The sequence below is a fragment of the Prionailurus viverrinus genome, chromosome F1 (genome assembly GCF_022837055.1).
Source record: "Prionailurus viverrinus isolate Anna chromosome F1, UM_Priviv_1.0, whole genome shotgun sequence".
Classification (NCBI taxonomy): Eukaryota; Metazoa; Chordata; class Mammalia; order Carnivora; family Felidae; genus Prionailurus; species Prionailurus viverrinus.
Genome location: NC_062577.1, coordinates 30,528,849 through 30,547,351, shown reverse-complemented (window position 1 = coordinate 30,547,351; position 18,503 = coordinate 30,528,849). Strand labels below are relative to the sequence as shown.

The following is an 18,503-nucleotide window of genomic DNA, read 5'->3' as shown; positions in this document are numbered from 1 at the left end:
AACCTGCACACTGTTTTCCAGAGCAGCTGCACCAGTTTGCATTCCCACGAATAGTGCAAGAGGGTTCTCGTGTCTCCACATCCTCACTAGCATCTGTAGTTTCCTGAGTTGTTCATTTTAGCCACTGTGACCAGTGTCATCACAAATTGGCTTTAACTAGAAGATTCTTCTGCAGTTGGTGTTGACTTTTCAAAATCTTATTTATAGTAGCTTAGCAATGAAGATCTTACTGAAAAGGAGGAGCAAAGAATCCTTGGAAAAGTACAAGGCAAGAGGAAGTATGCCTGTATTTGCTGGTACCCCATTTAGCACTCATAATTTTGGAGGAATTCATACACATTGAATGGACAATGAAGAATTTTGAGGCAGTTAACCCTAATTTATTGTTTAAAAAAATGACTGTGCTTTGCTATATGGAGATTTGCCAGGAAAATGAGTTTGTCTTTATATAACCTTTACTGCATTTGTAATTTGAAGCCTCTGTTAAGAGTATACTTGAAGAAAAACATCTTCCAGAGAATGTTTGACAAGAGTTTTTATATTAAGTATTTGGTTTAAATATATTATCATAAGTTTATTAAGGGTTTATTAAGTATATTATTATCAAGTCTAAGTGTGAGGCATATGATTTAAATATGTATTTGGTCTCTGTACTTAATAAATGTTTGGGTTTTTTTTTCCAATTTTTTTAAAGACTGATTTAGGATTTTTCACTGTTACGATATTGGAATGAAATTTCAATTTATCACATGTTACTTATAGAAAATATTGGTTCAATCTAGTGATGGTTTGGCATTCGAAACAAGTTGGATGGCATGTTTTATCAACTTTGTCAGGTAACTTTCTCCCAGAGGGCAGTTCTGTTTGTAAGATTTTAGGTCACGTCCCACATCATTATCTGTGCCTTCCCCTCTTGTTGTCCCTTTATGTTACTCAGCAGTGAATTATGTCACTTACGAGTAAATGCTTTCTGTTTTGTTTTTTACCGATTTTTAATGAAATCTAGAGTTAATAGTTACGTGTTATTATATTCCCTTCTTGATATATTTATATAGGTATATATATGTGTATATAGGTATATATATGTGTATATATATGTGTATATATGTGTATATACCTATATATATATATATGTGTATATATATATATGTAATCTTTCCAGTTTTGTGTTATTTATATCATAATCTAAGAATTTCAAGATGTTATTTGTGGAAGCAACTGAGATATTATAAAAGGAAATTTAAACATGTCAAATCTTTTATTTTCCTGCATTCTTAGAAATACTGATAAATTCTCTCTGTTCAAACAAGAGCAACATAAATTGCAGAATTTTTCTGATTAGAATATCAGAAAAAAATATTCAGGACTTCTTAACTAGTAAGTAGGTATTTCCCTTAAAATAAAAGTTGACTTCTTGTACAGTTCACATTTTGTTCAAGAGATAGAATTACATCTATTAAATGAATTATTAAGTCTCCATGACATGTCATTGGAGGACTAGTGTTTCATGCCAAGTAAGACAGATCTGCAATACAGGCCTTATAATACAAATTGTAAGTGGTTCTCTTCAATCCTTCTTTCTTGAAGAATTTTAAGAAGCATGGGTACTTGTTATTTAATTTTGCGTGTGAAATATAATTAATAGAATAGTTTTGTAGAATTTGTTTTAATTTACAAATATAAATATAACATTTGTAACTAATGTGTTTTAATACAAAGAAACGGTACTTAGAGATGAGTATTAATGCATAAATAAGTTAATATTGAAAATATGAGAGTTTTATAAATAAATATCTCCCTTATACTTATTTTTATATATATCCTAGTATTTTTCTCATAAAACTTACATAGAAAATGTTTTCTTTATGACAAAATGAAAAGTAGAATTTAGGTGAATTCTGCAATACATTCAGAGTCAAAATGGATTTGTTCCTGCTTCTACTTTATAAGACTATAATTTTATCATTTTATTCTTATGACCAATTTATCTGTAGAAATTAAAGTGAATTTTATTACTGTTATTGAAAGTTGAATTTTGACAAAAAATGTGTTTATTTATCTTTTGTAAATATATATATATATATATACATATACATATATATTCATTTCTAAATGTATAGTAAAGATAAAGCCAATTAACTATATGTAATATAAGTAATTATTAATTTTGGACAAGGTAAACTTTTTGTATTTCCTAGAAGAAATTATACCTTTTTACTTTGCAGTATAATCTTTAGATAGTTCATATACGGGATCATGTAGCTCACAGAGACCTTATATAGGACTTTATATAGTTGGTATGTATTTTTACTGAGCATTACTAATGAATATCAAGCTTATTATTCCAAAGGATACATTTAGCTTTTAAATTTTATTTTATTAACTTTTCGAACATTGCATATAATACAAGGATGTACCACTGATTTTGGTTTCGAAGCATAGTTCTGTAATTAATTTTAGCATATTGAGGAAAGTATCTTGAATAGGAAAAATTATTCCACTTTTATAATTTATATATTTACTTGGAGAAAGCTTGAATCCATTGTCATTTTTTAACATATATGAAATCTATATCATAAGATATTTTCTCTTAATGTATATAGTAAGCTATATTACTTTGATCACAGCTTTCCTTTATTTTTTATATTGCAGGTTGACATGTAAGGAAGCAGTATTGCTTGATGTGTAAGAGCATGAGCTCTGGAGTTAGAATGTCTGGGTTCAAATTCAGGTTCTACCGTGTTACTACATTTGTGGCCTTAGACAAGTTCGTTAGTCTCTGGGCCTCAGTTTACTAATCTAAAGACTAAGATGATGTATAGTGCTTACCTATCATAAAATTGTTTTGATCATTAAATTTTACTTTCGTATTTTTAAAAAAATGTTTACTTATTTTGAGAGACAGAGTGTCAGTGGAGGAAGGGCGGAGAGAGAAGGAGCGAAAGAATCCCAAGTAGGCTTCCCACTGTCAGCTCAGAGCCCCATGGAGGGCTCAATCTCATGGTGAGATCATAACCTGAGCCGAAATCAAGAGGCAGACGCTTAACCGACTGAGCCACCCCGGCACCTTGATCATTAAATTTTGAAACAAAAGAGATTTTAAAAAATGCCTGGCAAATAGGAAGCAATAGGGATTGGTGTTTAACATTTTGGGCTCAAGAGTCAGTGTGCCTGCATTCAAATCAAGACTCTATCACTGAGTAATAATTTTAAGATCTTGAAAATTCGACTTCACTCTTTCAGAGCCTCAATATATATATCTGTCAAATTGGGATTATAGTGAGGAATCAATTGGATAATGTTCTTAACTCTTAAATGTAATGCTTAAAGTGAGCAAAGGGGAAAAAAAGAGAGAGAGGCAAACCAAGAAACAGATTCTTAACTATAGAGAACAAACTGATGGTTACCAGAGGGGGGGGGGGGGGGAGAGGGATGGGTGAAATGGGTGATGGGGATTAAGGAGCGCCCTTGTGATGAGCACAGACTGTTGTATGGAAGTGTTGAATCGCTGTATTGTAGACCTGAAACTAATATTACAGTGTATGTTAACTAACTGGAATTTAAATAAAAAATTTTTTAATTTTTTTTTAATGTTTATTTATTTTTGACAGAGACAGAGACAGAATGCGAGGGGGTTAGGGGCAGAGAGAGAGGGAGACACAGAAGCAGAAGCAGGCTCCAGGCTCTGAGCTGTCAGCACAGAGCCCGACGCGGGGCTCGAACTCACGAGCTGTGAGATCATGACGTGAGCCGAAGTCGGACGCTCAACCGACTGAGCCACCCAGGCACCCCTAAATAAAAATTTTTTAAAAAGCAACCCTTAGCAAACAATAAGCACTTTTAAATATTTGATGTTGCTAATTTTATTGTTCATCACATGTAAATTTTACAAATTTGGATTATGGGAAAGTAATGCATTAGTGAATTTTGAGTTATTGATTAGCTGAAATTAAATTTGGTTCAGCAAATTAAATTCTTCAAATGTATATACTAATTATCTGTTTGCTGTTAGATTTTGAATGTCCTTAAAAGATAGTATGCATTTTGCAATAGCATTTACTTGCTTGCAACAGCTAATCTAGAATTTTGGAAAAGAGTAGGTTTATATATAGATAATTTAACCATAATCCTAGAAATACTTATGCAGAATGGCTTTATAAGCAGATAATATAAATAAAATTTTAGGGGTAAATTCTTACAGTGAATGAAAATATATATTTATAGTAATGAGATCTAAGTGTAACTTTGTTTAGTTTTTTTGATGGTGTATAGAATTCATATCTTTAATTTTAGTGTATTTTCTTTTTTTTTTCAATGTTTATTTTTGAGCGAGGGAGACAGAGTGCAAGTGGGGGAGGGGCAGAGAGAGGGAGACACAGAATCCGAAACAGGCTTCGGGCTCTGAGCTGTCAGTGCAGAGCCCGATGCGGGACTCAAACCCACAAGCTGTGCACGATCATGACCTGAGCCGAAGTCGGACACTTAACCAACTGAGCCACCCAGGCACCCCGATTTTAGGGTATTTTCTATTGCAGTTTTATGTACAAGTAGGATTTGTCAAATGTTTTTATGCTTAGAACTCTTACTCGCCAACTTATAGTATCATGTCATTTGAAATAATATTATTTTAATCCTGAGATAAGGATGAAGTTTTTTAGTATTTCTATTAGAAATTTTTTTCTCTTGTCTACAGCCATATTACTGTTTTTAAAGCTTAAGGACCTAAAATATTTTCAGTGGAAAATGGACATTTTGTGGGGCAATATAAAAGGAGTTGTGCCAGTATTATATTTACAGTAGGGTCTTTATCTTTTTTCTAGTGGGGAAAGTCACAGTATGTATTTTTCTAAAATCTTTTGAAGACTTACCATTACCAATGCCAGTTTGGCATTGTATTTAGCCAGGGAAATCTTTCACTTGGAATAGGATGAGCAAAAAGGGGAAAACTCCTAAGTCTTTTATAACTAACTCAACCTTCACCAGAGTACTATACGCATACTTCCCTTTCCTTACTAGGCATCCACACTGAAATTTTCTGCTGACATTTGTAATGTCACATGTCAAAAACTAACCTAGTTATCCATCTCTCTTTCTAAGTCCCCTTTACCCCCGTGCCCTAAACTGTATCCCTTTCCTTTTATATTTTTTCATTTTGGTCAGTGGTGTAACTATTAACTCATCCACACAAGGGAGAAACTTTAGAATTATTCTCAACTTCATTTTCATCTTCTACATCTAATCGTTTAGGTTACTATCACTTTTCCCTGAACAAGAACCGGAACTCTGTCACCACTGTTAACTTCTTCACTTAAGAACTCCTCATGTTTTTAAATGTGAAAAACATAGTAAAAAAATTAAAGAAAAATATTTTTAATAAAAATTGAAAAAAAAAAAAACTCCTCATGTTTTGCCGCCAATCACTCCCTACCATATAATCCAGTGTTTCAGTTGTTTTAAGCAATGTAGTTCTACAAATGCAAAATCTTTGCGATGGCATTCAAGCTTCTTTGACATTTTGGATCTTGCCTTTATCTCCAGTCTGAGCTCTTCTGGTATATTCTTGATCTTCCCTGAACACACATCTATTCATTCAGTCACTTGCAAATGTTTATACAATGTCAGGTATGTGGCATTGTGCCAGGTGCTTTGAGAACACGGAAGCAAATGAAACACACGACTGTTGCCCATGGGTGCTTATAGAATGCCATGCACAATGTTTTGTGTCTTTTACCATGCTGTTTCATCTGCCCTTTCGCTGTTTGATAGAGTTTTATTAATCTTTCATACCTTGCTCAAGTGTTATCTCCTTTCTGTAGCATTTATGACTTCCCCCAGGTAATATTTCTTCTTTGTGTTCCAGTAATACTTTATATTCCTACCTCTATTATAGTACTTACTATATTATACTTGTTTATAGTTGATTACCCACCCCCCCCCCCCCGACACTAGCTTAAATTTTAAAATGGGAAGGAGGGAGATGAAAAGAGGAACATAGAGATAAGGATGGAGACATGAGATAGGAAGAGGCAACGAGAAAAGGAATACGGGAGAAGTAGTGTGAGTGGTAGCTAAAAACACGGACTCGGGAGCCAGACACGGTTTGAATCCTGACTCTTCCACTTACGAGCCGGGCACATAATTTAGTATCTTCATATCATGATTTATGATGGGGATTATAATAGTATAATTGTGAAGATTAAAAAAGTTAACATATGGGGCGCCTGGGTTAAGCTCAGTCGGTTAAGCGTCCGACTTCATCTCAGGTCATGATCTCACAGTCTGTGAGTTCAAGGCCCGCGTCAGGCTCTGTGCTGACAGCTCAGAGACTGGAGCCTGCTTCGGATTCTGTGTCTCCCTCTCTGCCCCTCCCCACTCATGCTCTGTCTCTCTCTGTCTCAAAAATAAATAAAAACATTAAAAATTTTTTTTTAAATAAAAAAAGGAATAGATGTAAATAGCTTAAAACAGTCACTAGTACATGGTATATGCTGTGTGTATTTGTTGCTGTCTTTGCTAGCCTTCTTAAGTGGAGTGAGCTATGTTTTCTTTCTCATTTAGTCTTTTAAGAGATGGGAGAGTTTCAGGGTGCGTATTATTTAACCCTGTCTGTTCACTTAAATGCATCAAATTTTCTAATGTATTTTGGACCTGGGCTAGAAGAGAAGCTCCTATACATATGTGCTCCTTATGGTGTAATATTGAATATAAATTTATTGAGCATTCTGCCTCTTCATACCAGATGCTGTCCTGCTTCTGGCTTTCCTAGCCATTAGAAATGCTGGTGATAATTCTTCTCTTTTCTTTTTTACCTCATCCTTCAGGCTTAACGCACACCACTATTTTGCTAATATAGCTTAGAGTTTTAAATTAAAATCCTGTTCCCTTTCCTGACTGTTCTCTAGCCTGAAAATGAGACAGTCAGGGCTAATGTCTGAGCATAACTTCTTGGTTCTTGTAGCAGGATCTGTTCCTGGGCTGGATATTTGGACTGCATTTCTCCCACTCAGACTCTCACCTTTTCCCTTATAATGTCACTCTGCTCCATCCTCTATCACAATACTGTTGATCCAGCTTTGAATAAACTATAATGTGATATCATTTCTACACCTGCGATGGCTGACTTTCACAAATAATGAAAAGCCAGGAGGTGAAAACACTCATCATTAGACTGGTTGGTGACTTCATTTTAAACAAATGAGTTAAGGATGCTAATTGCCGTGGCTCTTCTGATTGAAGAATGAATCTTGGAGGAGATGACATTTTAGCTGCTGCTTGAGTAGTGGAAGAAGAAAGAGTAGATTATAGGTTGTACAGGATAGTCGAGGCTTAGGATTCATTCTCAGCTAGTACTTGAGTATTAGATATAAGGCATTAGGGATGAAAAATTTCGTTTCTATTTAAACTCCAAATGACTGGTATAGTGACAGATAATGCAAATGTTGAAAGAGAGATTGCTGAGGGTTGGAGAAGTCGGAGATTTTTTTGTTCTCACTGTACAAAATCTCCATGCATGATTTCATGAATTCTCTTGAGATCAGATCCTCTTGAGAATCTGGTTTATCATAACAAAGTTTCTCATTGAGTTTCTGGAATATACAGTATCTCCTGTCACTGGACCTTTGCACTTGCTGTTTCTTCCGTCTGGAATAGTGTTAACTTGCTAACTCTTAATTATTCTTACAATATAATCATAGAGGCCATAACTTTCAGAAAAGCCTACTGGATCCTTCAACACTGGCTTGTGTTTCTCTGGTCTCATAGACCCTGTTCTTCCCCACTCATAGTCTTTATTACACCACGTTGTAACTGCCTTCACCAGACTGTTCTTGGAAGACAGAAACTGTGTATGTGATAATGCCTGGTGTATGGCTGCTAGTCTAAAATATTTGTTGACTGGAATGAATGAGTGGGATATGGTAGAAAGGAGACTTGGTCATTCCAGGCAAAGGGAAGAGGATGAACCAAGACAAGGCGTGAGGTAACGCATATAGTTGATTTTGAGGCAGTGAGTGGAACAGTTTGAATGGAGTGTGATATTGAAAAGAGAGGCTGGAGCTTTGAATGCTAAGTTAAGAAGTCTAGAGTTTATTAAATAAAATGGGCCATTGAAGCTGTTCGAGATTTTACTACTACTGTATGCTCTCATAAATTTTGCTAAGTAATACACCCATGCATGGGAAATACTTTTTTCTAATTCTTGGGTTAAAATTTTTGTAGTGCTCTTAAATGGATAAATATATAGCTGCCTATGTTACAGACTCCTGTATTTTAAGAGTGTTCCAACATACTTGATGCAGAAACGTTTAGATTTGAATAAATACTGTTGAATGAATTGAACAGCTCATTAAAGTATGCAGTTTGTTTTTTCTTGTAAACCTGTGTGAACTATGACAATTAAAAAAGTATAATTCAAATAAGGCAGTAATCTAACATATGTGTGGGGGTTTCCTTCTTATTTGTAGCTTAAAGAGGAATAAATGCTTACAGCTGTGACTTTTTTTTCTCTAGTATCTCCAGAGGCAGTTGGATTTTTGTCAGCTGTTGGGGTGTTTATTATCTTGATGCTGCTCCTTTTTCTCTATATTAATAAGAAGTTCTGTTTTGAAAATGTTGGCGGGTTTCCAGATCTTGGTTCAGGATACAGTACAAGGAAGAACTCACAAGATAAAATTTGTAAGTATCATCACTGCTTCTCTTGTTTGTTCTTTTTTCCTGTGCCATTCTGTTATTTTATTTTTTTAAATATATATGAGAAGGTTGGTTTTGACATTGTAAACTAACATTTGAGCACTTTTCTGTGAGGAAAACATTTGTTAAGTAACTTATGTTCCATTATCTTCCTGTTGTTCATGAATTGCTAGCATATTGCTTAAAGATGAACTGCATACTATCAGAAAATGACATTTTTATTTTTCATATGTAAGGCATGCTCTTGAGCCTCTACTATGAGTAGATATGCTTTAAGCAGGAGTATCTTTTTCTTAAATCGTAGCTTGAATCGTACTGTCCAAATAACTCTCTCGAGAGGCTTTTTCTCTATGTCCTCAGAAGACTTTTGAAAGAATTCACCCTTTTTTCTTTATCTGCTGTTGAATTCTCAGCTGGTGGATAATTTTATTGTTTGGAGAAAGTGGTTTTGCCTGTCAGCTTAGTGTATAGATAAAGTCTGGTTATAAAAATTAGGGTTCCTCTCCCTCCCTTGGTACTGTAGGCATTATATCACGTTATATCACTTACTTCTGCTAGGTGTTAGCAGAGGCCTGTAATCTTGTTCTTTCTTTCATGCAAAGTGTTCCCTGGTGTTAATTTTTTTTTTTAATATTACTGTAAGAGTTCTTTATTTGCTGTTTCCAGAGACTGGCTTATTTAAATGATAGCAGAAGCAAGCTGCGAATTATAAAAGCAAGGTGTTAATTTAGAACAGTGTTGCAGAGCATTAGCAGAAAAACCTTGCCTTTCTTGTCTATGCACTGTGTCGGAGAGATGTTTTTCTCTTCTGGTATCTTAGAAAGCAGTAGCATCATTGTTTATACAGCCTATTGGTTATGGAATTAAATCCGTGACTTTTGCATTGGGAAACTATAGTGCTTTATGTGATTTTGATTTAAGTTTAGTGTTTCTCATACTTCAACCTTGTTTTTGGATCATGTGTATAGAGTGAACTGGTTTAGAGATAGCCCTTTGGGCAGCCTCCAAGAATTCCCTGGTTCAGCATTTCTGTTTTCCTGTTTGTTTGTTTTTGTTTTTGTTTTTTGAGGGAGGGGTCTAATGACCCCTTAACCCTCTTAAACACTCATAAACAGCTTTTGTTTATGTGAGTTATATCTATTAATATGTACCCTATTAGAAGGTAAAACTGAGAAAATTTAAAAATATTCTCATCAGTTTATTTGTTTAAAAAATCAGCAAGGCTATTACATACATGTTAAACGTAAGTAACATTTTTTAACTTAAAAACCTATATATTTTCTACTCCCCCACCCCCAAATGGTGAGAAGAGTGCCATTGTTTTATATTTTTTTGCAAATCTCTTTAAATGACTGGCATAGAAGAAACAGCTGTTATTCTCATGTCTGCTTCTGTAGTCAATCTGTCATGTAGCCTCTGGAAAACTCTAGTGTTCATTTGTGAGCAAATGAAAGTGATAAAGTTAAATATCCCTTTATTGTTATAAAAATAGTTTTTACCTTGAGGATCCCTTGGAAAGGTTTGGGGGACCTTCTTAATTTTTCTGAACCTTCTTTTTTTTTTACTTATTAAATAAGAATAATAATATTTACCTCCTAGCATTGTTGTGGGATCAGGGGAGATAAACTTGTAAATCACAATGTCTTGCATCTGGTAGCCATTCAGCAGATGTTCACCCTCTGCTCTCTCCTCTATTGTAACCTCTGTGCAAATTGTGTAGGTATTTTCCCTATAATATATTTGTTAGTTTGAAATGATATTGCTAGTTTGTTAATAATATAGGGTAGTTCCGCTGCATAGACTATTAATAAATAAACTAAAAGTCCATAATAAAAATCCTTTTTATACTTCTTCTTGCAGGTATAGAATAAAAACCGATAGTGTTTGAGGGGAAATTATTGTCTTGCTGCTGTTATGATAGCTATGGAGTGGGAAAAAATTTCATTACATTTAAGACAAGTGGTTTGATTTTTTTTTTGAAGAGTCTTTGCTTCAACATATTTCTTTCAATGCATAATGCATTTACAGAAAGATTAAACGCTACAATGCAAAATAATAATATTGAGCTCATGAGTAACAACATTTAAGTAAATTTTAAATTCACATTCCAAAGTGGTTGATACTTCGAGAAGAGAAAATTCCATTATTGCATCTGTTAGGAATAAAGAATTAGAAAATGGCATTTTTCAAAAATTTCCAGCAGAATCTGCCCTCAGTGTCTTCTCTGGTGGACACAATCAGTAATGCTGTAGAAGATTTGACTGCTGCTGTTGGAGAAGTCAGCTATGCTTTCACTGACTCAGTGGCTGAACAGGTAACCAGTATGATCAGTGGCTTCCGCCCAGAAGAAGAAAGCTCTGCAGTAGCAGAAGCTGTAGATACTGCTAAGCCAGCAACTGCCACGTCACCACAAGTCTCCAAAGACAATAATTGTCAGAAAACACAGTCTAGTTTAGAGCACAGAGCAAATCAGATCAGTTGTTACAATACTTCAGTTTCACAAAAGCAAGAGCAAGGGATAAACGAAGAAAGAATTTTTAAACGTGTTAATGACAGGCAACAGACTCTGTCCAAATACCAAGAAAGTAACAATGCTGGTGGTGATTCTTCTTTGAAAGGGCACTTGAGTGATGGAGGGGTATCAATTATCAAACAGAATGCAAGGGCTATCCCTGCTTGTCAAGAACTTGAAAGTACTGACAGATATAAAAAAAATGGATCAGGAATTCCTGATGATGGTAAGAATAATTTAAAGGAGGTAAGAGTTCAAGAAATGAAAGAAAATCATTTAAAGAAGACTGAAAAATGTATTAAAAGTAAAGGACCCAAAGGGAATGAGTGGTCAGGAAATGAGTGTTCTCCAAAAGGTATTTTGGCAAGCAACAGACATGCAATACAGAAACCCATCGTGAAAGAAGACATATATCCAGCACCATCAGCAAATTCCGAAGATAAGTTACACGGAAAACACAAAGAACAAATAAATCCAACAACGTGTTACAAAGTGAAAGGAGACATAAAAACAAAGCAAAATGAAGCCATTTCTGCCAACAAAGGAACAGCAAAGAGTAAAGATGAAAAATATTCTAAGATAATACCAAGAAAAGGTGAGGTCTCCTCCTAATGTGGGTTTGAGTGATAAAATTTTCTCTTGATTTTTTTTTAAATTAAGAAAACATCATCCAAATTTCCAAACTTTCCACTACATGTCTATAGATCTAATTGAAGATTTTCCTGGGGGCAGCTGGGCGGCTCAGTCATTTAAGCGCCTGACTCTTGATTTTGGCCTAGGTCATGACCTCACAGTTCATGAGTTCAAGCCCTGCATCAGGCTCCACACTGACAGTGTGAGCCTGCTTGGAATTATCTCTCTCTCCCTCTCTCTGCCCCCCTCTCTCTCTCTCTCTCTCTCTCTCTCTCTCTCTGCTTGTCTCTCTCTCTCTCAAAAGAAATGAATATACTTAAAAGAAAAAAGATTTTCCTGAATCCTCTTACTGGGAGACACTTTTAAGGTCATCTTTTTTTTGGGGGGGGGGCGATCATTTATTTTGAAAGCATTCATGTTCTTTGTACACTGCTAAGTTAAGTATTGTCCTGGTCCCTTGATTATTTGGCCACTTCTTCAGTGGCCCTAATTTTTCTTAATGTTTCTTTATTATACAACCTGAAACTCCATAGTTTTCTTAAGTAGTGTGCATTCTTTACTTAGCTGGAACTTATTTAATGAATTTTAACATTTTATATTTTTGTAATTAACCCCTGAGACCTTTATACTGTGTTGCTCTTTGAGTCATTCCCAATAAGAATCTTGAGTGATGAAGGGATATCAAGTATCTTATATTTTTCCTTTAGAGCAGTAGAGTTTATTTTATTGCATAACAGGCTTTAGAATATGTCTATTCATTTAGCCACATATTAAGAATTGTATATGACTTCTGTGTTTATAATGAGTATATGTGAATAATCTATTATTTTTCATGAGTTCTCTATGTAGAATTAAGATTCCAGCTAAGCATTTATATTTTCAGCCACAGTATTTGTGACAGTTTTCAAAACAAGGAGCTGACAGTGACTTGGTTTGGGTACAGAATTGCTCTGCATCTGCTGGTAATTGCTTCTGGTAAAATCCCTTCGTCATTTCCATTTATTGCTGACCAAAAGTACATTGGCTTTTATTTTTTTTTAATTTTTTTTAAGTTTATTTATTTTTGAGACAGAGAGAGACAGAGCATGAACGGGGGAGGGGCAGAGAGAGAGGGAGACACAGAATCGGAAGCAGGCTCCAGGCTCTGAGCCATCAGCCCAGAGCCCGACGTGGGGCTTGAACTCACAGACCGCGAGATCGTGACCTGAGCTGAAGTCGGACGCTTAACTGACTGAGCCACCCAGGCGCCCTGGCTTTTATTTTAAAAATATGTATCTGACATTTAAAAAAATAAATTTAGATTCTCATAAAATAACAAAAATCTGAGTGGCAGTAGCCGTGAGGAAGACGTTCGGTTCTGCTACAGGACATCAGACACAATCAGGATTTGCTATTTATCGATTATATTAATGGTCCTTAACTGATATAATAGAGGCCGATCCAGGGTGGCTAGACTAGTTAGAAAGGGAAGCCAGTTTTTGGAAATATGTCCATTTTGGAGTCTACTCTTCTAGCAGATTTTTGATTGTCAAATTCAGTAGTTTTGGGTAGCCTTTGTTTCGTTTTGGTAGCCTTCTTACTTACAGTAGCAGAAATAAGCAAAGAAGTAAAATAGAATAGTTTACATATTTTATTCAGAAAATAACAGAATAGACCCTAGTAATAAATGCTACACAAGTAACAGTACAGAGTTAATTTTGTTTTGATTTGTTTTCATTCAGAAGCATGCTGGTACCTAAAACACCCAAGTATCTCTCAGGTATTCTAGATGATAGTCAGTACTAAACTTAATCATATTGTGTTCTTCTTCTTTTTCTTTTTTTCTATTTTGAGAGAGAGAAAGAGACTACGAGTGGGGGAGAGGGGCAGAGGGAGAGAGAGAGTCAGAGTGATAGAGAGAGAGAGAGAATCTTTTCTAAAGCAGGTTCCATGTTCAATGCAGAGCCCAGTGCAGGGCTTGATCCCACAACCTGGGGATCATGACCTGAGCTGAAATCAAGAGTCGGGCACTTAATCAACTAAGCCACCCAGGCACCCCTAAACTGAAACATACTATGTTCTAAAAATCATTTCAAAATCTTTTGACCCATAGATTACCTCTTCATATAGCTGAACTGTAATATTATTGGTTAATACTGAGAGTAATATCAAAATTACTAGTACCTGCATTTTAGGTTCTTTCGTAGAGCTTATAGGGTATAGAAAGAGAAGGAAGAGTTTCCTTCTCTGTTTCTGAATACGAGGTTACTTTAGGTAATATTTTGTAATAGGTGAAGTGTGACTGCAGAATTTCTGGTGACCTTCCTCAGAGCTCTGCAGCCTTAGAGCACCACCACCATGGTATCCCACAATCCCACAAAGTGCTAAAAGCTCTCAACTGGGAGTCAGACTTCCCAGGTTCTGGACCAGATCAGCCATCACCTCAGCACCATCTAATAGCGTTTTCTGTAATGATGGAAACGTTCCATGTAGTCCGTGTAGTAACCACTAGCCACACACGGCTCCTGAGCACTTGAAACGTGTCTGGTGGCACTGGGAAGCCGGGTTTTAAACTGCATTATGTTAAATAGCTGCATGTGGCTAGTGGCTAGTGACGACATTTTGGCCAGTGCAGAATACGACAGTGCTTATAGTTTTAGCCATTCATGGTTTTCTCTTGACTGAAAAGGAAGACTTGGACTAGTGACATCAAAGCTCCCTTACTTCTGACTCTAAACATACCATCTCTCTATCATATTTTAAATTACTTAGTCTGTGTCTCCCCACTTGAATGTCAAACCTTGATTCCTTTACTACAGATGATCTGAGCAGAGTATAAGGGGAAAAATGTCTAGACTGACCTAATAAATTCTACCTGCTGTGGTCTCTTTGTCTTTCCAGAGATGTTTTATAATTCTAAGAAGGTTGCATCTTAGTTTAAATGAACCCCAACATAGTACAGTTTCAAAATTTTTACTTTAAAAAAATGGTAATAACTAGTTTTTTAAGGAATGATATAAATTTTGTGTGGCCTGAAATTTGCATTTGAGTATACTTCAGTAAAATTTTCTTAGTAATTCTACCTTTCACAGAAAATCAGTGTATATCCTTCCACATATTTTTATATGTGCATATTAACATACACTGCATGTGTGTGTGTATATTACACGTAGAAGTGTGTGTATGTTTTAAATAAGACATAGGTATGCCTTCTGTCTCATAACGTCTTTTTTCTTAACATGATGTTGTATTTATTCTTCCCTGTGAGTACTTGTAAGTTCACCTCCTAATCTGTAGTGACTGCATAGTATATCATTGTATGGATTTATCATAATGTACTTAACCAAGGCCCAGGGATGGACTTTTAGATTATGTTTTATTTTTGTTTTCTGTTGCTGTTAAACACAGTGCAGCGAATTGTCTGAAGTACATATCTCTGCTCACCTGTTATTTTCTTAGAGTTCTTAGAAATAGAATTGGTAAATTCCTAGAAATGAATCAAAGACCATGCAGATTTAAAAGTTGGATATGTATTGCCAAACTGCTGTTTAGGAGCGTTGTACCAGTGAGAATACTACCAATAGTATACATCTGCCCATTTCTCTGTTGTACTTCTGGCGCTAAGGATTATCATTTTTGAAAACTTGGACCAACATGATAACCAGGGTGTCTCTTGTGACATGAATTCTTTGAATCAGGCCCATATGTACCAGCAGTACTTCTGAGTTTCTTTGTGTGCAACTGACCCTTTAAAAAAGTTGTGTAAGGTGGCAGGCTCTGTTATTTCCTTTATCTGTAACCTGGTTGGAAAATCCCTGCAACATTATTATATAATTAGAATATACAGGTTGATCTTTTTCTATTAAAAACATGGAAACCTAAAACTTCGGGTTCTTAAGTGAAAACGTTACACTTCTCTAAAGCTGAAAATTCAGATTGTGTATGTGTATGTATATTCGTGTGTATATGGATATATGTGACATAACATCTGTGCATATATGTGTGTGTGTGTGTGTGTGTGCATATATCAAATTCATAATACTTTATGGTATTAAAATTTTGATTTGCTCTCCCTGTCACTCCAAATAGATAATTCCTACATGGACAAAGATGAGCACGGTTCATCCTCTGAAAGTGAAGATGAAGCTCTGGGTAAATACCATGAGGCCTTGTCCAGAACACACAATTCCAGACTTCCGTTGGCAGATTCGAGACAAAAGAACTACGCTTGGGAAACAAGACAGAAGTACAGTCCTCTGTCTGCGGAGTATGACGGCTATAGTAGTGAGGCATCGATAGATGAAGGTAAGACAGGTTGCTTCTTTTATGTATTTATTTTTTTTGGATCATACACTGTGGTATTGGATTATTTGTGCCTAAAATTCTAGGCATCTGTGGCTGCACGATAAACAAGAGATGGCTCACAGAGTCACGTTTCCGTGAACGTAATCTATTGAAATCCAGATCTCTGGACCGAAGCCAAAACCCACAACACCTAAAAGCAAAACGCCAAGTAATTTAAAGACCGTAGTAATTCTGTCTCTCTTTTCCCAATGCAAGCGTGAGGTAGAAGATGCGAATCTGCTTTGTGTCACGTGGAATCAGTCCCCAGATACCTGTTAGAGGAACTGACAGAGTCTAAGGATCTCCTAGTGCTGGACATGATCCTGGAGTGTAAATGCACGCTCTTTCATTGAGTATGGCACCTAAACAGGAGCCAGATGCTCGTGGCACACAGCAGAAGTGGTGATCTGTTCTGTGCAGGGGGAAAAAGTGTCTGAGATAGATTTATTGAGAGCTGGTACTGTGCTATACTTTGCTTAAGGGCAACTTAAGGGATTTTCGAGGATTATTTTATCTCTAATTGATTTTTGCCTCATGTACTGGCATTGACTTAAAATTCAACCTATGTAGGACATACACGTCCACTCTAACACGTTTTTACATCTTTCTATAAGGGAAATAAAAGAGGTCTTGCCATTAATTGAAGCATGTTTATTTTCACATTTTAGGTAGGTTGCTCACATGCTTCATACAATGTATGACTACTCCTAGTAATTTTATCTTTATACCCAGATATGAGGAAAAGAACAATATAGCTTAGACAGCATTTTTATTATTATATCAGACACAAACTATCTTTAATTTTATAGCCGTGCTTTGTGTTTAAGAGCCTAGTATTCTGATTCCTTAAAGTCTTACCCCAGCGCATAGAGTTGTCAAAGGACCTAAAGCATCTTTAAGAAAAGTAAAATTGGCTTAATGCTAACTGATGATTGATGTGCCTTCTTTTTATTTCTACTAGTATACAATTTATAGTAAGAAATCAATCAAATAGTGAGTGATTACTATACAGAAAACTCATTATGAGATGCTAGGAAAGAAATTAAAATATTAGATTCTACCCTCAAAAATACCTTTCCTAGTACTAGAGAAAATAAAACATGTGATTACATGGGGCGCCTGGGTGGCTCAGTCAGTTAAGCATCCAGTTCTTGATTTCGGCCCTGGTGTGTGAGATTGAGCCCACATTGGGCTCTGTGGTGACAGTACCGATCCTGCTTTGGATTCTCTCTCTCTCTCTCTCTCTCTCTCTCTCTCTCTCTCTCTCTCTGTCTCTCTCTCTCACTCTGCCCTGCCCTCTCTTTCTCAAAATAAATTATCTTAAAAAACAACAACAACAACACGTGCTTACAAAGATAACTGAGTAATGCAAAGCAGTAAAGCCAGTCCCTAACATATGTACACCCTTATACCCCATCACATGCATAGTAGAACCGAAAGAGAATGGGATTTGAACCTGATCCTTGTTCACATTCTATGACTTAACATACTAGCTACAAACTTGGGGCAGTATAGTTAATTGTTTTTAGGTTTGTTCCATTGTCTCTAAACTGTGGATTATACCTTTCTGATAGGGTTGTCATGAACATTAAATGGTATGTGTGGTACTTTTTGGCACAGTTCTGGCCTCTGTGGGTAAGTGACCAATAAATGGTCATTGTAGCTGAGGGTAGTGAAAACAGTAGTGGGGATGAGGGTGAGCAGTCATAAAGGAGCCCTGCATCTGTCGTCTATGACCCTGAACACTTACCTTTCTGCAGCTTCAGTTTAGGATTTTTGTTTTTTCCTCCTCACTGCTTCTACCCCCTCACTCCCTACAGTTCTCTGTGTCTTGATTGCTTCTGTCCTATAGTCCTGTTATCCTCAAATGGCTCTATAGTCTGGGGGAAAAGCAGTGACAAGAGAGGGCATAACCTCAGTGGCTCTTCTGTTCTTGCCCTAACCTCTAGAACTGACACAAATGTCCTGGAGTCACCTTCACATTTCATTTTATCCATATATTTAGGACCCATCTCACTTTTCTACCATTTCTACTCTAAATTAGTTGATAAAATACCCAGGGTGGATTGATTTTAGACATTCCAAATTTAGATTTATTTATTTCATAAACATTTGTTGAAAACTTTTTGTGTGCCATACTAGATACCATGGACATAAAGATGAATAAAATATGCTTGTTTCAAAGAGCCCACAGACTAGAGGAGGAAGATCATTGGCCATATGTGTAATATAGTGTGATAAGAGGTCTATTACTTTAATGAAGAAGGTGCTGTAGATGGGAGGTGGGGATATGGGGAAATCTAATGTAACTTCGCAGAATAGATGAACTAGACTTGTGTAAGAACTG

At 36.0% G+C, this 18,503-nt stretch overlaps 1 protein-coding gene across 3 annotated transcripts in view; it reads left to right on the top strand.

Annotated features, from left to right (window-relative positions):
• Positions 1-18,503, top strand: part of SYT14 (synaptotagmin 14) — a 218,226-nt gene that overhangs the window by 59,586 nt on the left and 140,137 nt on the right. For 2 of the 3 annotated variants that reach the window (XM_047841636.1, XM_047841637.1), the window contains 2 exons: positions 8,509-8,673; positions 15,902-16,117. In XM_047841636.1, coding sequence (XP_047697592.1) covers positions 8,509-8,673; positions 15,902-16,117 — 381 coding nt within the window. Of the gene's footprint in view, positions 1-8,508; positions 8,674-10,864; positions 11,796-15,901; positions 16,118-18,503 lie in introns of those variants that run through there. The other variant, XM_047841634.1, reaches the window with a different exon arrangement.